We start from the raw sequence: 25,458 nt of genomic DNA, 5'->3' as shown, positions 1-25,458 counted from the left end.
GGTAACTCTGAATATTCTTCAATAGTAAAAGAAACACTTTTTGGAGTTCCTGTTGTGGCGTGGTGGAATCCGACTAGGAACCATGAGCTTGTGGGTTTGATCCCTGCCCTCGGTCAGTGGGTTAAGGATCCAGCGTTGCCGTGAGCTGTGGTGTAGGTTGCAGACGTGGCTTGGATCTGGCGTTGCTGTGGCTGTGGTGTAGGCTGGTGGCTGTAGCTCCGATTTGACCCCTAGCCTGAGAACCTCCATATGCCATGGGTTCGGCCCTAGAAAGACAAAAACAAAAAACAAAACAAAACAAAAAAACAAAAAAACACTTTCAAAGCATATAAATTGGATTAATAATTTTCTTTGACATGTAGTCCTTGGTAAGATGTGACATATGTAGAGGGGAAAAAAAGCTGATGGTCCGAAAGGCAAGGCACTTTCGAGGTAGATACAACCAACATTAGAAGTTTCCAGGAGTTCCCGTTGTGGCGCAGCGGAAACAAATCCGACTAGGAACCATGAGGTTGCAGGTTCGATCCCTGACCTTGCTCAGTGGTTTAAGGATCCCGCATTGCCGTGAGCTGCGGTGTAAGTCACAGACGCGGCTCGGATCCTGTGTTGCTGTGGCTCTGGTGTAGGCCGGCGGCTACAGCTCCGATTCAACCCCTAGCCTGGGAACCTCCATATGCCGAGGGAGCGGCCCAAGAAACAGCAAAAAGACAAAAAAAAAAAAAAAAAAAAAAAAAAAAAGAAGAAGTTTCCAGACTTTTTGTAGTGGGTGTCAATTTTTCTCCAACTACTTTCATATGGACATTTTTGGAATTTCTAGGACATTCTCTGTTATATGGGTCTCCCTCAAGGAAGATACCATTCTGTATCTATAACAAAGGAGAAACAGAGAATGATTATTCGCCTAACCAAAGGATCTTCGTCCCCTCTAACGTAATTTAAGATTGAGTTTACATAAATAGATTTTCTCAGAACTTTTCTTTTAACTGTTCTTATTTTTTTAATCCTATTTTCATAGATTCTTTGTGGAATAAAAAACTAATGCTCATCAGTTAGGAGCACTTGGGATTTGTATGACAGCTGCTGCGGTTCGAGCCCCGCCCCTCTCCCATCCACTCTTCATTTGGTCCTGGCAGCCCTGTGAGGAGATGGTTGGAGCAGAATTTCCCACCTCTGTTTTGTTTCATCTTTACTGCGGGGGGCGGGGCTGGGGTGGGGGTTCGACATCAGGAATCTGGTCTTGAAAAATATCAAAACGATTCCAAGTCCAACATCGAAAACCCTCTTGATCCTACACGGCGCTTTCGCGACTTCTCTCCATCCAGGGAAAGGTATTCCAACACCTCATAGCAAAACCCACTAAGGAACGGGAGTAATAGTTTCAGCCCGGAGAAGTGGATCCCAAACTTGACTCTACATCAGGATCACCTGAATTTGCCAAAAATACAGCTTCCGAAACCCCACCGCAAACCCACTGAATCAGAATCTCTGGCTCTAAGAAGCTCTGGGAGAGCCTGTTGCAGGTAGTACCCCGACTCTTACCTCAAGGAGAGGACTCGACTCTCCCTAATTCCTTCAGTCCACGCTGTACTTTCTTAGAGACCTTTACTGCATGCTTGCTGGGTGGCGAGGAGGTAACTGAGGTAGTAGCTTATAACTACTAGCTAACAATTTCCAATCCACATTCAGCTTCCAGCCCACCTCTTGGCAGTTTCTAGCCCACCTCTTGGCCAAGGAGGTACCGGCTCAAAATCCACACCAACAGCAATCTTTAGGAATTCCGGTGCCTGAGATTCCAGATACAGCTCCCCTTGGCTCCAGCCAAAGGAGAAACTCCTTTCGTGCCATCTAAGATCATTGGCCCACTTCTCACCCCAGAGTGGTTGACATAGGTTCTCTATTTCCTCCTGGGGCAATGCTAGTGCACGGTACTTCCAGATACCACGACCCAGACAGATAATCGGGACTCCACACTCCATTTCCCGAAGGCTGGCATAAACGTGTCTCAAGTGATACCAAGTAAGGCCGTCTTTCATCTATTCCAGCCAGCACTAAGTTAGGCCCAGGTTCAGTTCCCTGTCACAGCCTTTCCTCCAATTTAAAGCTAAAAAAAAAATCAAACTTGCACACCTGCCTCATTTCAAACTAATCTCAATTCTAAGTCTATTGTGAGAAAATTCCAAGGCAAAAAGCCACACCCATCTCCAGGGGAAAAATTAATCCAAGCTTAATCCAGCTTTAGAAAAATGGAAATTCTCTAACTCTATTGGGGCGTAGTTTGTTTAAACTCAATTTACATCACCAAACACACTGATTAGCATCTCACTCTGAAGTAAGTTTCCTCCAAAACAAAGACCTGACAAAAGGAGCTCCTAGAGGCGGCGCTCCCCCAAACAAAGCCCAGACCAGCTACCTTTGGAGTGCATCCTGCTACCCCTCACACTTTTCCTCCTATCGAACTTAGCCAGTTCAAATCCCTCTTCCTCCTGGACCATCCTGGCCCACCATCACGGCTCCTTCCAATGAATCCCAACAGTTACTACCTATCTCATGCATCTGGAAATCACTCATACGGGGTCTCGAGACTCTTCTTGTATTATTGCCCCGAGCTTTTGAATTCTTTTTCATTTAACTGCAGGTATAAATCTCTGTCCCCACCCCCACCCCCCTCATTTGACCCTGAGCTACTTAGTGCCAGTAAGAGCAGCTTTCAGGCTGGTCTAGTCAGTTCTGCATTTCCCTCCAGGACTAGCTCTATCTATCCTTATCACACAGCGAGTCATCATTGAGCGGTTGATAGGAATAATCTAAAATAGCCTGTTGTTCCCCCAAATGTCTGAAGTTTATCTCTTTGTTCAGTCCTCGCAACCACCCTACATGGCAGGTGTTGGTGTTATCCCCCTTACATCGATGAGGACAGTGACATTCAGAGAGGTAAGCAGATGCACCGAAGTCACACAGCTTGGTCACGGAGAAGCAATTCTGATCTGACTTCCAAAGAAAGTTCTCTTATCTATTATTTTGAACTCCTTCCAAACGGGTCTCTTTTGACCGGCCTGTAGGATGTGTGGAAAGGTATGCTGCAAACTAAGGTCTGGCCTAAGGGAGAAGGGCCTTATGTATCAAGCTATGAAATTTGTACTTAATCTGACAAGCAATGGGGTGCCTATTGAAGGTTCCGGAGCACAGAAGTGACAGGATCAGTGTTAGGTGTCTGGAAGATTAATCTGACGGTAGGGGGTAAAATGAGAGTGATGGGAGCCTGAAGGAGTAGGGGGTGCGGAGGAAGATCAGTTAGTGAGGAAAGGCAACGCTCCAGGTGAAGCAGTGGTTAGAACTGGAGGTGAGGAGTTCCCGTCGTGGCTCAGTGGTTAACGAACCTGACTAGTATCCATGAGGATGCGGGTTCGATCCCCGGCCTCACTCAGCGGGTTAAGGATCTGGTGTTGCTGTGCCTGTGATGCAGGCTGGCGGCTATAGCTCTGAGTGGACCTCTAGCCTAGGAACCTCCATGTACTGTGGGTGCAGCCCTAAAAAGAGAAAAAAAAAAAAACTTGAAGGGAGGAGGCAGATGTACAAGAAAGAAGGTACTGATTATAAAAAAAAAAAATGAGGAGGAATGTCAAATCGACCTCCTACGTCAATTTCTGGAGCCAAAGAAGTGAAGAAAAGGGTAATCTCTTAATATTATACAAAATGAACACCGTTTGAGTTGGCACCCTTTCTTCTAATTCTTGCCTCCTTTTTCCCCTTGTGATTGACCTATAGTCACCTGCCACAGGACTCTTCTGTTAGGTGTTTTATTTTTTTTTTTCCTAAGGAACACAAACATTTAGAAGTTAGAACTGTGATTATTCCAACTTGGAGCGGAGCCCCAGTATTATAGCTTCAGGGCTGAAATAGAGTCAAACACGACCAATGGTTCTGCCTGGTTCAGACACTTCAGCTTGAATAATGCCTAAGACAAATATACTGAAATTAACGATGACAAAATGTGAATCAGCTCCTTTTACAAATAGTATGTTACAGAAAATAAGAGATATTGAACTTGTTTTCAAGTCAGGAACTCGGACCTTATCTAGAAGTTTAAACGAAAAGAGAGAAAAGAATGGCATTTGTGCTTTTTTCTTAAGACTTCATCACTAACTTTAAAGATATCTAAACACCCAAATGAATTTTGGGCGGAAACCTGATGCAAACGTGAGTATTTTCTCTCCTACTCACTCTCTGGCCTTTAGTATCAGCCCTCGTCCAACTGGATTTGTTCTAGATCTCTTCTGATTAATTTTCTGTTTTTAATAATGATTTTTATTTTTTCCCTTATAGCTGGTTTACAGTGTTCTGTCCATTTTCTACTGCACGGCAAGGTGACCCAGCCACACATACATGCAGGCATTCTTTTTTCTCACATGATCCTGCTCCATCATAAGGGACTAGATATATAGTTCCCAGCGCTACCCAGCAAGATCTCATTGCTTCTCCATTTCAAAGGCAATAGTTTGCACCTATGAACCCCCACTTCCCAGTCCATCCCACACCCTCCCCCTCCCCGTCGGCAACCACAAGTCTGTTCTCCATGATTTTCTTGTCTGTGGAAAGGTTCATTTGTGCCGTATATGATTATTTTTATTTTGTTTTTCTTTTTAGGGCCGCACCAGTGACATATGGAAGTTCCCGGGCTAGGGGTCGAATCGGTGCTGTAGCTGCCGGCCTACACCACAGCCACAGCAACACCAGATCCTTAATCCACTGAGTTAGGCCAGGGATCGAACCCATGTCATCAGGGGTACTAGTCGGGTTCCTTACCACTGAGCCACGACAGGAACTCCTGGTTATTTTTCTGTTTCTATTTCTAGAAAAGTGCCTGGTTAGGTGCTACTCAGACAAATATTATCCTATGACCTCCAGTGAGGAAGACCCACTGTGTACCATGTTTAACACATCAAACGCGTTTCCATAGCTTCAAACACTGGGAATTACCTATGTTCTGATAAGGCACTTGGCACAGTGTGGTGGTACTGAAGCCGCAAGAAAGGAATATTACCTTAGCAGTACAGAGTTGAGGACGTGCTCTTTCAAGGAGGCGAGGAAAGGGCACAGTAAAAAAGCCCATGTACTCGGCTTCTCTGACACCAAGGAATCCAGAGGAGACCGCCTCACCCAAAATTAGCACAGAGCCTGGCTCCGAGCGCGCCCCTCCAACTCTGCCTCTGTTCCTCCCCAGTTCGGCAGCAGAATGGTTAGGACCCAAAAGGTTCGCCCCAAACAGGAGGTTCTCCCCTTTACCGCATTCTAAAAGCCTTACTCCACCGTGCCTCTGCTTGGGGTGCATAGCATAATAAAACCCATGTGTGAATGTTTATATTTTAAAGATGCTGTGCTCCAATATGCTCTGAGTTAGAGGCTTTGGAAAATACTGTACAGATTCAACACAACGCCGACTGAAGGCTAATCTTCCCATTGTTACACTTTAATTAGTGAGACCTGTCATTACAACTTTTTATGATGAAAAGTATCAAGGCCTTTTATCTTCCTTTTAAGCCCTATTCTGAAAACAGCAGAAAAGGAACCGAGAAGACAAAGGAAATTGCATTTTATGGAACAATAAGGAGAGTCTTTAAAAATCCAGGGAAGTTCACAAACTGCCAAGGAAAACTACTCAGGGGCAGCAGCGTCAAGAAAGGGGCCCATCCACCGGGCGTAGGACATTAGCAGCCAGCTACCTCTCTAATCCCCTCCCGAATCCAAGGGACAGGAAAGAGTGAGGACGTTTCCTACGAGCGGCCCGGAAGGGTGGCCTTGCAATTGCATCTCTTAATATGGAGGAATTTGGAGACGAGTTTCAAAGCCATTAGAAAGGTCCTGTGTGCTCTTTACCTCCAGACCCGAGTCAAAAGACAACCATGTATTGCAACTTACTGCATATTTATTACATTGATTGCATCATTTGTTTCACTAAAAATTGTTCTGACGCAGTAGAAAATCTGACATTGAAAAACTCAAAAAGCAACACTGAAAAAGTATAAGAAATTGGAAGATTTACAGGATTAACCTAAAAATTCGGAAGCACACGATGAAAAATGTTACAGGTTGAGCTGGATTTGGCATACTTGACATTTACGTAAATAAAGCGCTCAAAAAGTTCTCAGGAAGTGATCAATTGTAAAAAATGAACTAAAAAAGCCAGAAGCCATAGACAAAAGTAGAGTTTTCCTTCTGATTTCGTACATTACTTTTCTGCAAACACTATTTATGTAAACATTATTGCCATTTGTTCTCAAGATAGTAGAGGCTTGATACCAATGAACCTGCTGTTTTAAGGAAAAGTGCACGTTCTGAAAGCACGTGAGACAAAAAGACAAACACAAGGTTGAGAAAGCAGTTTCTGGTTTGGGGGGTGAAAAATAATTACTCAACTGCAAAAACAAAACCTACGAACATTAAATCAAGGATACAGTTCCTTTTGTGAAGTGAAAAAACAACTGATGACTGCAAAAATGCGTCTCCTTCCCTCTTTTCTGATTATCTACTTCGGGGTAGATTCAGTTGGTTTACTTTGTATCCGACTAGGAAACCAAAGCTTTAAACTGAGATAGGGAGAGGTTTTCAAAGCAGAATAGGAAAAAGAGCGGTGGGGTGGTTCTGAAAAGAGGTAGGAAGCTGCCTTACGAATTCAACACTCGGGCCAATTTATTCCCTTTATCCATCCCTACCTGCTGTTAAAAGCTGGCTCCTACTTCAGAAACCCAGTTCAACGCACCCTCCAATTCTAGAGCTCTCCTCAAGCACGCCAACCCCAAAGGGAGGAGAAAAGAGGGCGATGCAGAAGAGAAGGGGTGGTCTCCTCTCTTCCAGCCTGCACCGGTCCTGCCCCCATTTTGTCTGGGCAGCGGGAGAAGGAGAGCCAGGCGGGGCCGATGGCATCTCTACTTGAGTCACCAGCCAGTATTATGGTCCCGTCATCTGTTTACATTGGGTTAAAGTTCAGATAGAAGAATTAAAAAAAAAAACCCAAAACTTTCTGTGAGGTCATGCAAGGACTCCATCACTGATTCTAGAGAAAAACCAATTGTGAATTTAAAATCGCCTAAAACTTCAAAAGTAAATTTGGGAACATAACCCATTTCCAACTCATTTGTTGGAACTGCCAGCACTGAAAAGACTCCGCAGAGAGCGCTCTAGGGCTTAGAAAATGCAGATGAACGAAATTCCTCTGCTTGCTGCATCCAAGCAGGTATTTCCTTTAATATCATGGAAAAACAATCTTGTAGCACCCATCATGCCGAAAGTTAACTTTAGAGTTGGTGTTTCCTTCCAACGAAAGCTCTTGTATTTCTGTCTAACAGAAGTGTAGGGAAGGTGAGTTATTGTTCTTACTCATTACGGAAAAAAAGCTAGGGCATTATTTTCCGATTCAGGAAGTGCTAAATCCTTAAGACAGCACAGTATTTATAACGTTACCATTTTTAATATGTCATGATCATTGACACAGAAAGCTGCAGTAAACGCGGCGTTGGACTGTGGGCACAATGAATGGGAAATAATCGGAAATACAAAAAGGCTTGGGTTCTGCATTTAAGTCAAATGTTAGATCAAACAAACAGGTGCTGAGGAGTCTACCCCCTGCTTCTAGGTATCAATTTGTCCTCAGATCTACATCTATGTGTCTGAATGGTTTAGCAGTTCTACGTTGGCAAAATGAAGCAGAAAGAGTTGAAACACTTGTCCACACTGGGAAAAAAAATTTGCCTCAGACAAAAGTCATTTCGGAGCTTATTAATTGAGCAGGCCATTCCGACATACTGACTCTTAAAAGACCACTGGTGACAAGTAGATAAATTGGTGATAAAGAGTTTCAAGAATGTTGATGTTTGCCATTCTCCGTAAAACGGTAGTTCTAAAATGTTCATACCTATCCGATTCAGCTGGAACCACTTGTTTTAAAGACATATCCCCAGGTCCTGACACTGAGAATTTTTAATCTGAACTGGGTCCGAGAAATTTTGATACAGGTGACCTGCACGCCGCATAGCAGGCAGCTCCCTTGTTCTGTGGAAATTCCTAAATAAGCAAAAATAAAATGTCAGTTAAGTTACATTGTATATTCTATGCAAACTTTTGAGTTATTCATCCACTTATTCAACACCTATTTATTGGTGGACATGGTGCCAAGCCAGACACGCAGTAGGGGCAAAACTCAGTCTTTTGAACCGCCAGCTGTGTGTAAATTTCCTGACTCCCCACTTCATTGTATCTGTATAAACACAGTTGTCCCTGTCCAATGCCAGACCATCCAGTTGATTTAATGAATCAACCAGCTTAAATATACACAATAACTTCACCACTAATATTGAGTTTTTTCTGAAATAACTGGAGGTTTGGGTTTGATTAGATGTAGCCACTCTGAGTTTTAGAATGCCTAAGAAAATCAAGGAGTGAGAGTTCCCTTCATGGCGCAGTGGTTAACGCATCCGACTAGGAACCATGAGGTTGTGGGGTTTAGTCCCTGGCCTCGCTCAGTGGGTTAACGATCCAGCGTTGCCGTGAGCTGTGGGGTAGGTTGCAGACGGGGCTCAGATCCCGCGTTGCTGTGGCTGTGGTGTAGACCGGTGGCTACAGCTCCGATTGGACCCCTAGCCTGGGAACCTCCATATGCCGCGGGAGGGGCCCTAGAAACGGCAAAAAGACCAAAAAAAAAAAAAAAAAAAAAGAAGAAAATCAAGGAGAGAAATAGCGAAAGTCTTGCCCGAGAACATTCTTCAAAGCTTGAAGTAGAACATAGGAAACAAGGACTGTCTCTTGAAAGGGAAACAGGGCAACCGAGAGTTGTTGGTGGGCAAAGAACATTCTTTTCATTGTGTACACTTTCGAATTTCTCCTCATGTACATGTACTACCTATTTAAAAATCAACATAATTTTTACATTTAAAAAAAGCTTAAAGTAGGTAAGTTCCTGGAATGGTCCTTACACTATGGCCTGAATTTAACTATTTTGGGGGAGAGGAGCACACATGCTCAAGGCTAATGCTCAACCTGAGGGTCAGTGAGGTTCCCCACTTCTTTCATTCCACGCGATCCATTTAAAAATCGTGGAGTTCCCACTGTGGCACAGTGGGTTTAGAACCTGACTGCAGCCGGTGGGTTCGCTCCCCAGTGGATTAAGGATCCTGTGTTGCCCCATCTGTGGCATAGGTCTGCACCTACAGCTCAGATTCAATCCCTGGTCTGGAAATTTCCATATGCCAAGGGTGGGGCCATAAAAAAAATCAAACATAAATATTTGAGCCATTCAATTTACACTTAGCACAGCAACCATAACAGTTTTCTAGCATAAAAAAAAAATGGGTCTTATCACCTATTTTAGCTAAAGATGCTCTCTCCTGATTCTACCAGGAACCTCAGCTTTGAACACCCGATTACGACAGACACACATTTTTCATCTAAATGAATGTTATACGTGTGCACGCACAAGCCACAATTCCCTTATTGAACAACACATATGCACCAAATAAGTTTCAATTAGTGCAGGCTACAGAATCAATCTTCCCCCACCCCAGCAAAAAATGCCCCAGGCCGTACATTTAAAGAAATGAATGCAAATTGAAAACAAATGCACAATTACCTTTTCAAAATGATTTAATTTTAATTAACATATTTATATTGCATGTGGATGCTCAATTTAAAACACTTAAAAGAAGCAAATGCAGAAGATTTGATAAAATATTGTGTATGAAGATTGTGCACTTACCAATTACTGATTCATTTTCTGGTTTATTATTTGCCCAATAAAAAGCCATGCTGGTTAATTTAAAAATTCAAAGTCGTTTTTAGATTTTTCTTCTTTTAAAATAGAAAAGTGGTTATGGTCCTGCGTTCTGATTTTCAAGTACTATATTCCAACTATTCACTTATCCAAAGTGATTAGAGTGTTAATAGAAGCATTTGGGTTTAAATTCAGTGTTCAAATAGCTGTATTATGCAATTAGTCAATATGCAATTACAGGGAATCTAATGGAGCCAGATGCATGCAATCCAGACACATGCAAACTAGAGATTAAGACTTCCTCAGTTTTATGCATATAAGCAAATTATGCAGTTAAACAGGGCTCAGTAAAGAATGAATTGCATCCATTTTTAAACGGCTGGACTCTGCGAATTTTCATTTTACCAGTTCGGAGAGATGCCTTAAAGCCCTGAAGCTTTGCAACACTATATAATAGTGGTGTGAAGTCTCAAGTAGCCATAGCAAAGACAACAACAGCAAAAATGGTCTTAATGCTTTTCCTAAAATAGGGCTTCTTTCCCCTCCCCCACTCAGTTTCTTTCATAACAATGTCTCATCAGAAAGTATTTTGCTTCCCTGCCGACTCATTCACAAGATTAATCTAGTGCCTTGAACATAAACGTTGTGTTTCAGTGGAACATTCAATGGAAGAAGCTTCATTTCACATCCTTGATATACCCGCAAATCAGGCTCAAAAATCATGGAAGGCTCAGAAATGATCAAGGAATAGACGCCTGATGGAACAGATGCACAGATGCTGTGCTGGAAGAAAAGACAAATGCTGAAGTGCATAATGATTTTGAAAAGATTTCTTTATCAAACATGTCATTTGTTTGAAAGACCAGAGTCGTTGGCATCAGATGTGGGATATCAGCTTGTTAGCAAAGTGAAACATGATGGCTGCTAGATACTGGCGATTGATGAATCAATTGAAATCACTGATGTTGCCCAACTGAACATCTTCATTTAAAATGTCAATGGTCAGACGCTAACCGAACACCTTCTTTATCGGGTTATCCCTACAACCAATCCGATGTCACATCTCAGTGATACCCTGGCTGGGTATTTTTGTAAAGAATAGCAAAGTCTCCAAAGAAACGTTATCAGCTGACCCACCAACATACTCTGTTGATGATTCGCTGCAAAAATAGAATACGAGTGTAGCTTTTCCATGTAAGTTCTGGCTGGGTAACATGAGTGAATCATTCGTAAACAAGTTCCATGCACTGGATTTATATGGAGATGTTAACAGGCATTTATTTATCGGTACCACAAAGAGCCTCCTATTATTGACTCTGGGGCATTTACAGCGGGAAGTGTTGGCAATGACATTTTTCTTTATTTCATCAATGGAGTTCCTGACGACTCAATTTTTTTTAAATGACTTTTCCCCCCAAAGTACAAAAAAAAAAACCCCAAAAAACCCAGGAGCGGGAACGTAGATTCTTCTCTAAGAATCTAAGAGGGTTTTCTCCTGCCCCATCCATCCCTGTTCTATAGGAAAAGGCTGTGCTGACTGGATTTTCAGGCTCTAGAATGATCTCACCCATAGGAGGACCTGGCCACGGGGGGCACTACAGCACTACACTCGACATCAGTTTCCAAACTGGTCATTTAATATAACTTTGCTCTTACTCGGTGACAACCAATACCCCAATACGTTTTAACACCACGGCCGAACCCCGCTTCTAGTGGGGCAGAGTCAGGAGGAAAGAGAGAGAGGAATAAGGAAAATTCCCCAGGCCTCCGTTCAAAAGCCATTATCATTCAGCAGTGCTGCCTCTCTGGAAAGCTCCAAGTCCCCAAAATCAGTGGGAAGGAAAGAAATACTCCCCACGCAGTTCATCTGGGAAGAGCTTCGTGTGTTGGTGTTTTTGTTTTGTTTTACTGCATAGAGACCTATAACTGAGAAAAAAATGCATTTCATAATGCAGTAATAGGGCATTTCTACGCTTGCACTCGAGCCTCCATTTTATTAACATAAAATAATCAGGGTATCCTTTTAAAACATAATAAAACCAAAAGCATGGCCGTAAAGAAATAAGACTGGTGGCCGATGTTTGTTTTTTCTCCTCCGAAGCGAGGCCATCACCTAGGGAATCCGTAAACTTATTCTAAGGATGCTGACGTTGGTCAAAACATTTCGGGGACTCCTCCTTGGGAATTGCCCTCAGAGCTAGTTTCCAAGCCCCACAAGAAAATCAGTCTCATTACTCTATAGTCACAACCCGCATAATACTAACATAAATTTCGTAAGGGGGGAATTGAATAATTTAAGACATCATACGATTTAATCTTTTTGTTAAATGCGAATGCCAATTTGCACATTATGAAATTGTCATTTAATTTAAATGTAGTAAGAAGCTGTTGACTACAGCGAAAATTGTGTCAAATTGAAAGTAAACCATTAAAACACTGTTTACAGGTTTGAAGTACACAACTTATTTTTATCTAAGAATAAGTATTCATTGGAAGATAATGAACAACAGGCATTTAATAACATTTTAATTTTGTGTGTTTAAATATTCATAGCTATGTTCATAAACCCACATGCCTGATCTAGTGATTACGCTTATGAAACGCAGTATTTCTTATACGCCCTAAGTCTCCATCTATTTTCTGAACACTGCATTCATTTGTACCCCCGTACAAATCACTCACTCTATGTCTTTAGTAAAATAGTCCATAATATGGAAAATAGGAATCTACCCCAGAGCAATGAAACAATAGCTACCTGCAAGAGGAAAAGAAGCGAATTAACATTTGTTCAGGGCCTACTCTGTGCCAGGCTCTTTATGGACATTTTCTTGCTTAATCCTTAGAATAACCCTAGGAGGTATTATTATCACAGTGCAGCTGGCTCATGGCAACTTGGTAGTTTACCTTTCCAAGGGCTTTTTTAATAATCCCATTATAACACTCCACTGCCTGTCTGAGAGAACACAGTTCTTGTTCTTAAAAACAAAACAAAAAATTCTACCAACATCTTTCTGGGGGGAATGTCAAGTTCTAGGCAGCTAAGAATCCAAGCATCATAGTCTTTCTTGGCTGGCCTGTACTCCTATTCCAGATGTAAATGAACAGACAAAAATCAGAGGGTGATGAGCAGTTTTTCCTTCTACTTAAAGAAATTACAGTATCATCAGTCTACTTAGCAGAAATTTTAATAAAACTGGATCTAAAGAACCAATAGCAATATACTCTATCAGGCTGCAATTTTACAATACCTCATCATGGCATAATCATGTCAAATAAATAGAATGATGGCCACTCACAGATTAGATTACAGATGTTAAATTTAAAATGAGAAATCAAGTATCTGGAGTTCGAAGAATTTCAGTGAAGTGTCTTCATCCTCTCTAACACTACAGTTAATTAACGACAACTTGTGTTTTAATAACACCTATATTCCATGATTCTATAAGTGTTCTAATCAATGCTTGCCAAGTTGTCTGCCCCAAGAACCACTTCGGAGCTTCTGAATAATGTACATGTAATGTGTTGTGCTGCCATGCCCCCTTTCCAGAGGCCTTCCTTTCTCCTTTAAGGTTATTCTCAGCTTTGTTTTTTTCCTCTCTCTCACCCAACCAGTGGTGTTCCAGTGCTCTTTTTTCTCCAAACTCCACCACCAGTCTTTCCTTCTACGCATCCCAATCGATCCTTGACTCTGACGTCTCCCCCTGACCTGCCCAGCACCTAGCCCGGAGTCCCTCTGGGAAAACACTGTGAGCGCAAAACAGTTGGTTGGGCTTTGTTCAGTGGATTGCCCCCACCCCCAAGTTTATTGCTTCGTGAAAGCCAAGCTATATCGTGAAAAGATGTGAACAGAATATAAATTGTCCGAAGTCAACAGGTTAATCAAGGTTATTTAGGGGCTATAGCTGGCACTGTAATAAAACAGTAATCACAAAAAATAATTTAAATGGTTTTATTTACGTCAAACATCAATTATAGGGATCCCGGGTACTGCTTTTTGAACACAAATATGAAATTCACAAAACAAGCACTCATAGTTCTAGTTTTAAACACTTGAGTTCTACATGTGGAATGCAGGTGTTTGAAAGAGACTTTCAACAAGGTCAACACAATGCATGAGATAATACACCCTGGGTTATGAATTAGGCCAGTCTTCACCTCCGTCTTCCCGTTTATGATCCTAAATTGGCGGGGGGTTGGGGGGGTGCTTTTTTGCTTTTTCATTTCACAAATGATTGCTCAACACAGAATGAAATCCACCAAAAGAAGAAAATAGTCTTTTTATACCTAGGGAGGAAGCTACTACTCTTAAAATGATCCCTTCAAGGTAACAGACATCCAAATTGATGTGGTTTTCTTTGAAACCTCATCAGTAAATCATTTCTTGCACAGTAGGTTCGGCATTAACCCTGCATTTAGGATAGGTAGTGTTATGGAGGGCTGGCTGCTGCATACCAACGTCAGTATCAAGTTCTTCGTCAGGAATTAGAGACTGTCCCGGATACCAAGCAGGACAACACTGGCAAAAGAACAAAAAGTGAACTGCAGATAGGTCAAAACAGGCTACATTTACTCTTAGAAAAAAATTCGTAAAACGTTACCGGATATGTTGTTTTAAATACTAGTTTATAATAAAACACAACGGAATCCTTTATTTTTAACACCTTCAAACAGTCTTTACATAGATTGTGTTTTAATAAAATACACTGGACAATGCACACATCCAATTCGAAAACAAACATTATAAACTTGCCATCTGGTGAAGGCTGTTCTTATAGTTACCACAGAACTCACACTCCTCTAGTCATCAGATTAGCAAATTGGTTGAACTGTCATCACATTAAAATACACAAAATTGTTTGCTTTGTTAGATGATTTTTAAAGAAATATATATACTTTTAGTTTTAACAGACTTTTGGAAACAGGAATCTTACTCAAAGCAGCGCTGCTCCTGTGTTAAGTTACTATTAGTCCAAGTGCTCTGAACATCCTGCCCTTTAAATGCTTCCTGTAAACTTAGTGTTTTTCAAGCTGTAAGTTTCTATGGTTATGGTAGAAACCAAACCTCAGTGGGAAAAGCAGTGCCCTCTGGAGTTGTCATTCAAACAAATATAAGAGTTCTACCAATTTATCACTCAGCCAGTTCTGCAGAAATTCCATTCACATAACCCCTGTGAAAATTAACTGCAGTTTCACCATATCAAATGACCCAAAGAACACCGCAGGTATCCAGGGGAGATAGCTCACCAGTGCATCTTTAGCTTGATTTTAAAGTCAACTCCAGGGACAATCTGGGCTCTGCAGTTCTCAAAGAGACAAACTGCCTAGCCATTGGCTAAAAATTTTTCAAGTTAATGAACTTTGCATTTTCCACACTTTTTGGTACCAAGAGATTTTAACCAGGAAAAAAGCCCAAACCTCAGGGTTCAAACTACAGCATGGAAAAATAAAGTATACAGCAGGCAACCATCTCCTTCCTTTGATCTCTCAAAGATGTCAATACTCTAGTCCAGTTAGGGGGTGGGGTGGAGTGCCTGAGCCCTGGGAGGAAACTTCACCCAAAGGGGGGGAAATCTGTTTGGTGGCCATTTCAAAACAAGTTTCCAAACTGCAGAAGGGACTCCGGCCCCTTTGACTTGCAGGAACCACACATAAGAAAAGGACAGAAAATACTACAAGGCATGCTTATTTTAATTGCCCAGGGGTTTCCAATGCAAAGCACGACAACTTAAATGCATATTCCAAATTCTTGCTCCAAAGCCGTCTTCTTTGTGCACTGAAAAGGAGGAAAGACAACCCCATCAATTGTTCTCTGCAGATAAAGGCACTGTTTTGCAGATTTCCCCCCAGATCTGGGCCAGCTTTGCTAATGACCTGCCCACCCACCTGGGGCCCTTCCCAAGGTGGCCCACGGGAACTGCCCGACACCTTCAGGAGCCCAAACGCTCGACCGTGGGCAGCCCCAGAAAGGCTGTCTTTTCGTTTAGCTGTTGGCCTCCACGAAGACGCAACCTGAAAGAATTCGTACCGCTTAGTTTCCTAAAGGAGCCGGAGGTCAATAACTGTACTTAAAAAAAAAAAAAAATCCCACATTGTTTTATTCTCATGAAAGACATCTGAAGGCGAATCTGCAGCATCTTTCTGCAGGGAAAACACGAATTCGAGATCTCTGAGCTACCAGGGGTTCTTTCACACGCCAACATTTAGGCAGTTAAGCGAAAGCGGAATCAAAGTTTTTGGAATCATGGCTTTTTTTTTCTTTTTTTGCTTTTTTCCTAAGACCACCAGCTGTTCCAGCACACACACAAAGCGCACACAGTGCCATTTTTCATAGGCCCGCGTTTAAATGAGATATGCAGAAAATGGGGCCTGAGCAACGTGGAGGGTTCGAACTCGCACTGGCACGTCCACGTCGCTCATCCAGGGCATTTTGGCTGCAAACGGTGCCTCCGTGCTCGGCTCACGGGCCCCGCCATTGTCCTGGAAGAGAACAGTGTCCACTCCTTGGCATTTCTCGAGCCTCGAAGGTGCTGGGGGATCCCGACCCGAGCGCCAAGCTCCAAAGGCCACCCCCACGCCCGAGGGCCCGGGGCAAGGGTTTCAGGTCGCGACGGGAGGGCGGGGCGGCCTCTGGTGGGTTTCAGGTCCCAGTCCCCCCGGGGACCCCAGTCCCCCAGAGGCTCGCCAACTTCCCACGCCCAGGATGCCCTGGAAGAACTTCTTCGCTTCCGTGTCTTAACAATTTGCCGCTCGGCCGCCACGACCTACATTCCCCCGCGAGGCGCTCCGAGCCGAGGAAGAACAAGGGACTTGAAGCCCCACAACAGCGGGGCAGCCCGCAGTCGGCGCGCCGCTGCGCTCCGCGGGGGTTCGCATCCGGCCGCCATGTTCCCGACCCGCGAGCCGCCCCAGACCGGCCCCCGGCCCCCGGCCCTCCCCTCCGCCGCGCTCCCGGCCCGGCCGAGGCCGCGGCGCACCAAAGCGGCTTTCAGCTCTCCCCCGCCGCCCCCTCGCAGCCGAAGCCGACTCGACGGCTGCGGGCTGTGCGCCTGCGCGCGGCGCGGGCGGAGGAGGCCGGCGGGTCCCCGGCCGCGGCTTGAAAAGGCTGGGGCGCCGGGGAGCGGGGGAGGGGTTGGGGCCCGGGCCGGAGCCTCCTCTTTCCTCCCAGCGGGTCCCCGCTCCGGCCCCGGCGCGGCTCTCACACGTGCGCGCTAAAAACCCACTTCAAAGTCTGCTCTCGGCGCGGGGGCAGCCCCCTCTGGACCGGCCCTCGGGCCCTCGCGCGGGCCGCCAACCAGGCCCCAGGCCTCGTCCCCCCTGCAGTCCCTGGCGCGGCGAAGAGACCCGGAGGGCCGAGCGCGAGGACGCTCGCTTGAGAGCCCCGGGAGCCGGGATCGGCCTTCGGGCGCGCGAGCACCTCCCTTCCTCCCCCACCGCCACCGCCACCGCCACCGCCTGAAAAAAATGAATGGAACACAAAGTTTGCGGCCAGCGCTGCGCTGTGGCCTTCGGAGCTCACCATTGTTTGGGCTCGTATTGACCCCAGGTCCGGATTAGGCAGCGGCTGATTCCTGCTTTACAGCCCTGCCGGCCTAATGAGGCCGGGAGGCGATGGGGCGCGAAGCGTCCTCGGAGCCCGGGCGACCGCCGGCTTACGGCCGCCAAGGGCCCTGTAGGTGGAGGTCAAAGGGTCAGCGGGCCGAGACCGCGGGAGAATTGACCCTAGGAAATGAGGTCCCCTCCCCCCGGCCCCAGCTTCGATCGGGCCTCGCGAGGACTCGGTACGTGGGCACGGGCTCTGGGCGCCCCGACGAGGGGCCCGGGGGCCTCGGGCTGGAGCCCCGACTCCCGCAACGCCCGGCCTGGTCCCGGGCCAAAGCCCGACTTAGACTTAAGCCTCGAGGGGCAGACAGTCCGAGAGAAAACCAGCCTGGCTGCCAGGCGGAAACCCCACGCTTCAGGGGATGGGCACGCCGGTGGCTATTCTTTCAGAAACTTAAGTGGAGAGAGGCCCTTGGACTTTTTTCGCTTGTTTGGGGGGCTTTATAAGGGGAGGAGAGGGAGGCAGGGGCGAAGAGGCAAGGAGACCGCGGGCGGCAGGGAGGGGGGAGGGGCGAGGAAGTCTCGAACACAACTTTCCTGGGAGGCTTTGTGAGCGGAGGCGGTCCCTGCTTGCTCTCCAAGCTTCGCAGTAGCCAAGACTGACTGCCCTGCTTAGCCCGGTCCCTGATCTTTAACCTTCCAAACTGGATGAAGCCCAGACTTATGTCGGCGTGGAAATAGACACCTCCGCCTTCCCCACCCAACATTGGAAATCTTCAACCACCCATTTTGGAAAAGATAATGGATTTTTAACCAAAGGCTTTACCAGGTGCAAGAAGTAAAAGAACAGGCAGATCACTAAGAACCCAGCTAACATTCATGGTTTTCAGCTGATCTATCTTTAGGGTTGCAAGGGGGTTTTTTGGTGGGGGGGGGGGCTTATCCTTTAAGGTATTTACTGAAAATTCAAGAATGTACATGTGCACTCCCAGATTCAGATTATAGGAAGAAAATCTGTGAATAAATTTTTCTTTGCAACAAATGACAAGGGCAGAGGGATAGACTATTAAGAGAAATACGATGCTACACCCATATTAGAGGAAATCATGTAGCCGGGCAAAACTTTTATATTATCGTAACACTGGTTATCATCATTGTTAAATAGCATCATCCCCTCTTAGGACACAATGCTTTGCTGTAAAATTTTGTGGTAGAATAATTTCAAGCCTAGCAAGGAAAGATCAAACTCCTCTTTTTGTCTCCTAAGGAGATGTTTAATATAGTTAACTGGCATGGGGGAGAGTGGGAGAAGCAAGTTTCTGAAAAAATCTTGCAACCAACCCATCACTCTACTGCCATTTAAAGTTAGGTTAAGTTGGGCATGGAGAGGGAATTCATAGAGAAAACAGTAAACTGGAAATTCAACACGTATTTCAGAAGAAAAACATTTAGACTTCAGTTGGAACACATTTAAAGCAAATCTTATGGGTATAAGCTTTCTGAAAATTTGCTGAGCATTTAAAATGGTCTCTGGTTTGAAGTGAAGGAAAAATCCTGAAATAGGAATTTGGTCCAGCACCTTCAATGTCAAGGTCAAGATTGGAATGTTTGGAGTAGGCGTGGTAGACTGACCAGGTTACCTGCTCATCACTTTGCGAAGTCATCCCAATCGGTTCGTGGCATTCAGGCCCTTGCCTTGTCTATTGGTGGAGGAAAGTGCAAAAAAACCCATTCTCCACAAGAAATCCCATTCAAAGCAATTTGCAGTTAGAAACTGTCAATAATTAATTGTTGACAAAGATCAGTAGATAACTTAAAATAGACTGCTTCGACTGTATCCAGGGAATCAAAGTTTCTTTTAATCATCAGAAGTTCTCTGAGCGTTTCAATTTAAGGTTGATTTATTTGAACATGGAAAAAAAAAATCAGGCACCAAATACAAAAATGTTATAAATAGATGTGCCAAGACTTTATTTCTTCAAAAAGAACAATAAACAAAATTCTAGAATTCAAAATGATTATGTATAATACCAAACTGACTGCCACCAAAAAACCTAGAGCACTGCCCCTTCCAAGAGAAGGAGGTACTTAAGCCTATTCATTACATTTCTAAATTCTTTACAATTCCTTATCTCCACCATTCTATTTGCTGATTTGCAAGTTGGTTATTCATGCAGAGATTGGGCTCTCAGTATTAAATAGCACCCTAAATTAGTTTAAAAAAAAAAAGAGAAACCTCTCTCAATACTCTACCCACTCCAACCCCTCCCCCCCAAGAGTAATCAGTTTCTTTTTCAAATGACAACTGTAAAAGAACTGTTTGTCCAAATGAGTTGCTTCGCTGAAGATTAAATGGATTGTTAATATTTTATCACAAAGCAAACAACCATTTTTCATTGTTATTGATTTTAATGGAAACAATGCTCTTAACATCTTTGCCTACAAACCATGAACTTTAAAAATACATATTTTGCAAATGTTTTTTCTTTCCATAATATCATTTCAGAACCGCTGCAGTTATTACACCGCTATAAAAATTTTATGAATCAGTGTGATAATTACGAATTGGACTATATACAGCAAAACAAACCATCCTTTGCCTTCCAAAACTGTAAATGGACTATGGTTCTTTTAAGAAGCACTTTCATCATAAGTAAGCACGGCTCAACTGGCCTTACTCATCACCACTGTTTCAGACGTATGCTTACTTTTGAAAATATATAGAAAGCTAGATAGATTTGATAGACAGATTAGATAAGTCATAGATACAAACATATATAGGTATATGGGTGATCTCTCAATAGGACAGACAGACATGCATCCTGCCACAATGTTCATTTTTATGTAAGATAATAAAAAAACTAAGGGACATAAAACTCATTAGGTTACCTTATGTTTATATATGTAGGGCAGGGATGATTAAATCCAGCTTCTCAGTCTTTGAAGCACAAGATTGAGATGTCATGGCCACTAACTGAATTGATCAGTAATATTTGATTTGCATGCCGAAAATCCAGGACAAACACATTTAAACTCGTAGTTAAACAACCATCTGAGCTAGAGATAAAGAAAGGAGGGTCTTCCCAGATGGAAACTGACACTGTAAGGAATCTATACTGCAATAGAAAAATAATTTAACAATTAAAAAAGGGATCTGAGTGAGTTATAAATACCAACAAACAAGATTTCATTTGCTCACGTCTCCTCTTTGTAGAAGGAGGCTGTTACAAAACAAGAGAAAGGAGTCAGTGGTTCAAAAATTGTAAATTGTGTTCTTCTTTCAAAACAATAAAATTTAATGCTAAAGCGGTTATAATCAAAAGCTGTACAGAATTTGTTAGAAAACATTTATCCATAAATATTGTTCAGTTCCCGGCACTTGTAGCAATAATTAAATTACAAACGATAAATATGGCATCAATGGATATGTATTTACAAAAAAAAAGTTCTTACAAAAGGCAACTGTATACTAAACGTCACAATCTGTGTAGAGTAACATCACATCCTCAGCCTGAAAAAATACTGAACAACAGTTTCGACCCCATTCGACAAAAATACATTCACAAGTGTAATGCTTTGAGGAAAAGTTCAAGACATAACAGGACTTTGGCACGGTTTAAGACTGTGAGAGTTTAAACAATCACCACTAAGGCGAAGATGTTTCCATCAATTTTAACATCACCACCACCACCACCACCAAGCCTTCTGTAACTTCCTCTCAAGGAACAGGACAAGAGTTAAAATGAACTGAAGGCGTTCAGGGATGGGGTGAGCAGAGAGCAAGAGAAAGGGGAAGAAAATGCAGTGAAAAGATTTTTTTTTTAAATCCTTCAAATGCCAAAACATATTTTCTAATCCTGAGAAAAGGGCATGACTATTTTTGGATCTTGCCCCAAAGCCTTCCTGGACAATTGCAATGAACAAGATGTAGCCCTATGTATGGCCTCTTGCCTTAAAACTCCATTTCCATCTGATTGGTCTCAGTTTTCTTTTTAAAATGCATTTGGTCCATTCTATGGTTAACAGGGTTTGTGTTTGTGTTTGTCCTCAGACGTACCATTCGTTAAAATTGGGAGGAAGTCCAGGGTTGTGGCTGGTGCTAGTTTGAACTGCAGAAGGGGTTTTAGTGGTATCTTTACTGTTTGCAGAAGCTATAGCGGGTGGAGTGGAAGATTCATAGCCTGAACTGGCAGCAGGGGAGGAATCTGACCCTTGAGATTCATGAACCTAAAATTAACATGTATATATTATAATGAATATAATTCCAACTGGCATTGTGCAAGCAAAAACAAGAGCAGAATTCGAGCACTGTAAGAGCAAGACCGCCCAGTGACCCACTTAAAAGAGAAATGCTGCTGGTTTTTGGTATTCTCTTTTTAATTTCCACATTACCGATGTCTAGAAAACCCCAAGATGTTCGCCAACAAAACAGTCTGAGTCCTAAGAATGGCTTCATGAAAAAGGAATAAAGCGCTCCGATTTACTCCTGCCCCTTCAAAAAAACGCTTTCTCCGCGGATGGAGCGGGGTAAGCACGAAGCCTCAGGGGCCCTCTAAAATACTCCGGGCCCAGGTTTCGCCAAGCCCGCTTTGGCTTGGCAAAGCAGGTACACAGAAAGGTGGCACGGGCGCCCTGGGCGCTGCGAGGTCTCAGACAAATGCTTGGGACTCACAGCGCGCTCCTCGGCCCCATTGTTTTATCGGAAGCCTAAGAGCCAGTGAACCACGCACCCCCCGGGTTCGGCGCGGGCACTCTCGGTTCTCACCGCGGGCTGAGCGGGGAGAGGCGGCCCCTGCAACCTCCAGCCCTGGCGAGCCCGGTTAGAGCTTCCCAGTAAACAACTGATTGTTCCCTCCGCTCCCTCCTCCTCCCCACTGTGCTCTCCCCCGCCCCCCTCTGGGTCCCCAAAATGGGTTCAAGGTGTCAACGCTGGAGCAAATAGGATTTAACGTGGAGGACACAGGGTTGGCAGCGCGGGCGCTTCCGTTCCGCAGCCCGGTGTCGGGCCGAGTGTTTATAAACCGCCGACCGCTAATAAAGAGGTAATTACCTTCATGTGCTTGCGCAGGGAGCTCGGGTGCGTGTAGGACTTGTCGCACACTTTGCAGATATAGGGCTTGTCCGAGGTGTGCACATGCATGTGCTTCTTGCGGTCGCTGCTGTTGGCAAAGCGTCTGTCACAGCCTTCAAATTCACATTTGAAAGGTTTCTCACCTGCAAAAGGCAGAAACGCAAAGAGGGGTAAACACGGTCAGGGCCGGGGCTTCCTGGGGTCGAGCAGCGGGAGACGGAGCGTCCGGCGGTCTTCCCGGAGAGGGAGCGCCGACTGGGGGCGGCCGTGGCATCTCTTTTCCCTGGAGAAAAATGCAGCGCGCCGGTCGAGCCTGCTGGGGGGCGGGGGGAGCGGCGGTCGGGGGGCGGGGGTGGGGCCGGGCCGGCCCAGAACCTGCCGGTCCCTTTGTTCTCGCGCAGGATGGGAAAGCCCCCGGCTTTCCAAAGTTTCCCCTGAGTCGCGGTACCCCCCCGACCCGGCCCAGGGCCTCCAAAGCGCGGCCACCTTCCGCCGATCTCTCGGCGCAGGAGCCCAGCCCGGGCGGGACAATGGACCGGGACGGGACAATCCCTTTTAGTTCCTCCTTTGTACCTTTTAATTTGCCTCTTTCAAATGCAGCGGTTTTGCTAAGCCCAGTATTAAAAAGCTTGGGTCGTCGTACTTAACGTTCGAAAAGAGAAAACTATATAAATCCAGGGGATCCGGACAGTTTTACAAGATGCTCTGAACAAGCCACGAAACTGTGGTGCCTTTTCTACTTTAGCTTTCCTCCCGGAGGACTGAATTGAACCTGGAACTCCAAATAAAAATAGTTTGACAAAAGTATCCGTCATTTAATTAGGAGATGTGCCAATCAAGGGTAAAAAAGAGCGGAAGTAACCGAAAGTTAGTTTTCATTAGCATTTCTATGGTTGCCTCCCCCGACTGTGTGCCGAGAGCTAAGTCGCTCGTAAGCAATTCCTCTCCACACGTTCGGAGTCCCTTCACAGTTACCCAGAAAGAGACAAAAAGAGGCGGCGCCAGTTTGTTCCTGGGCGCGAGAAGGTTCCAATTAGTTCCCGAGACCGCAGAGCCGGCGGCCGGGGAAGTTAGAACTGGGCAAAAGCGCCGCGGGGCGGGGAGGGCGAGAGGTGGAGGGACGCTGACAGCGCTACTTTTTCGAACGGCCCTGGCGGGGCGCCGCCCCTCTCTTTGGCCGCCACCCCCCTCTCCCCGGCGCTGAAAGTCGGCTTGGGGAAGCGGTGCGGCGGCGAATCCCGCGCCCGCCCGCCCTCCCCCTTACCTGTGTGGGTCCTCTTGTGGATCTTGAGGTTCTCGGAGCGGGCAAAAATCTTGCCGCAGCCCGGGAAGGGGCACGGGAAAGGCTTCTCGCCCGTGTGCACCCGAATGTGATTGACCAGTTTGTACTTCGCCTTGAAGGACTTGCCCTCGCGGGGGCACTCCTCCCAGTAGCAGACGTGGTTGTTCTGCTCCGGGCCCCCCACATGCTCCATGGTGACATGTGTCACCAGCTCATGCATGGTGCTGAAGGTCCGGTCGCAGCTCTTCTTGGGCCGGCTCAGCTGAGCCTCGTCGATCCACTTGCACGACAGCTCCTGCTTGATGGGCTGCCGCATGTAACGAAAGAAGGCGCCAGGCCCGTGGTGGGCCGCCACGTTCACGCCCATGTTCATGTTCATGGGGCTGTAGTTAGGGAACTGCGCGCCGGCCGTGTAGGGGTCCGTGCGCGGGCTGGCCACCGGGCGGTACGGGTCGGCGCGGCCAAACAGCTCTCCGCGCAGCCCAAGGTGGACCTGGTTATTGTCCACGTGCCCGGTGGGCGACGGGTGCCCGGCGCCCTGCTCGTGCAGCCCGGGGAAGAGCAGGTAGCCGGGGGGCTCGGGAATGCCGGCCGGAGCATGCAGGCTGCTCGCCGAGCCGGCGAAGAGACCGTGCTGCCCGCTACCTGAGGCCGCCTCGCCCAGCCCGGAGCCGCGCTGGCGGAACAGAAAGTCGCGCGTGGAGTTGAACGCGGCGGAGGCGGCACCGCCGTAGCTGGGCACCTGGCCGGCGTGGTGATGGTGGTGATGGTGGTGGTGATGATGGCCCAGGGCGTTGGCGTAACCCGAACCCTGCGGCGTGAACGCCGAGCTCTGGCCCGAAGACAGATCGTGAGCCGCGGCGGGGCTCAGCTTGAAGGCAGCGGCGGCGGCGGCGGCGGCGGCGGCGGCGTGGGGCGAGTCCCCGAAGGGATTCAGACCCATGCCCGCCGGCTCGCGGTTGGGCATCTCATGGTGGCGCGGCGCGCCGAAGCTGCCCACTCCCAGCCCGGGGAACTGCGGGCCTCCGTCCAGGAGCATCGTCATGGGTGGGGCGTTCTGGGCACCAGCGATCCGGCTGAAATGAGCGAGGGTGCGGGCGAAGGAGATCTCCGAAGTGTCGTAGTCGGAGAGGGGTGGCGGCGGTTGGACACTGTCGGAAGACCCCCAAGGCGGTACCAGGGGCTGCAACTTTCCGTCGCTGCGAGAGTCTCCTGCAGAGGGATAGGAGGGAGGAGGGGAAGTAGAAGGACCTGGAGGGGGGGAGGAGGGGGGAGAAGGAGGGGGAGAGAAGGGAGGAGAAAAGACTCTGGGACTAGATCTGGTTTAACAAACTAACAGGCGCGCACAAAGAAAAATAAGCAAAATAATAAGTGGAGGGCGGAGTTTGCCAATCCAGCCCCGGGCACCCTTCCTCTCCCCGAGAGCTCAGAACCGCGAGGCCAGGAGGCTCCCTCGGCACCGGCCTCCCGGCTAGACTGCGCTTAGAAGCAGAGCCGGCTAGCGGCCGGCAGGCAGGAGGCAGGCTCGGTCCTCGCCGCTCGCCGCGCCAGTCCCAGCCTCTTCGCCTCCAGAGTAATGTCCTTGGACTGATAAAGTCAATCACTCACTCCTCTCACATAAACCGAGCGGGAGGCCCGCGGCGCGCGCCAATGGGGAGCCAGATGGCCCGCGGTCACCTGACCCCCGGCCCCGCCGCCCATTGGCCGTCGCCGCAGTGATTGGCAGCGCAGAGCGGGGAACATGGCAGCCGCGGCCGAGCGACCGCCGCTGATTGGGCCGTGGCCGGGCGCCTGGCAGGTGAGGCG

General features: G+C 46.4%; 1 protein-coding gene across 2 annotated transcripts; it reads right to left on the bottom strand.

Moving 5' to 3' along the window:
• Positions 1-13,695: 13,695 nt before the first annotated feature.
• Positions 13,696-25,241, bottom strand: ZIC3 (Zic family member 3). 2 transcript variants are annotated; one of them, XM_013983895.3, is made up of 3 exons: positions 23,635-25,241; positions 22,350-22,513; positions 13,696-14,276 (listed from the first exon to the last, which is right to left on the bottom strand). In XM_013983895.3, the coding sequence occupies exons 1-3, from the start codon at positions 24,695-24,697 to the stop codon at positions 14,127-14,129; spliced, it is 1,377 nt and encodes a 458-aa protein (XP_013839349.2). In that variant the 5' UTR covers positions 24,698-25,241; the 3' UTR covers positions 13,696-14,126. The 2 variants fall into 2 exon arrangements, with proteins under 2 accessions (XP_013839349.2, XP_001927777.2); XM_001927742.7 differs by lacking the exon at positions 13,696-14,276 and adding an exon at positions 19,689-21,526.
• Between the last annotated feature and the right edge of the window lie 217 nt (positions 25,242-25,458).

This window comes from Sus scrofa, chromosome X (assembly GCF_054392235.1).
Source record: "Sus scrofa isolate SSC_HxYL_T2T_F1_AM1 chromosome X, Sscrofa_HxYL_maternal_Yorkshire_Landrace_v2.0, whole genome shotgun sequence".
In the NCBI taxonomy this organism is placed as follows: Eukaryota; Metazoa; Chordata; class Mammalia; order Artiodactyla; family Suidae; genus Sus; species Sus scrofa.
Note: the sequence above shows the minus strand (reverse complement) of the source record. Positions and strands in the feature narration are given on the sequence as shown.

Excerpts from the sequence above, each read along its gene's own strand:
- ZIC3 (XM_001927742.7), bottom strand. The coding sequence starts at position 24,697 with ATGACGATGCTCCTGGACGGAGGCCCGCAGTTCCCCGGGCTGGGAGTG. Across the intron at positions 22,514-23,634 it reads CCACAAGAGGACCCACACAG|GTGAGAAACCTTTCAAATGT; the intron begins GTAAGGGGGAGG and ends TGCCTTTTGCAG. Across the intron at positions 21,527-22,349 it reads CCCTGCGCAAGCACATGAAG|GTTCATGAATCTCAAGGGTC; the intron begins GTAATTACCTCT and ends TGTTAATTTTAG.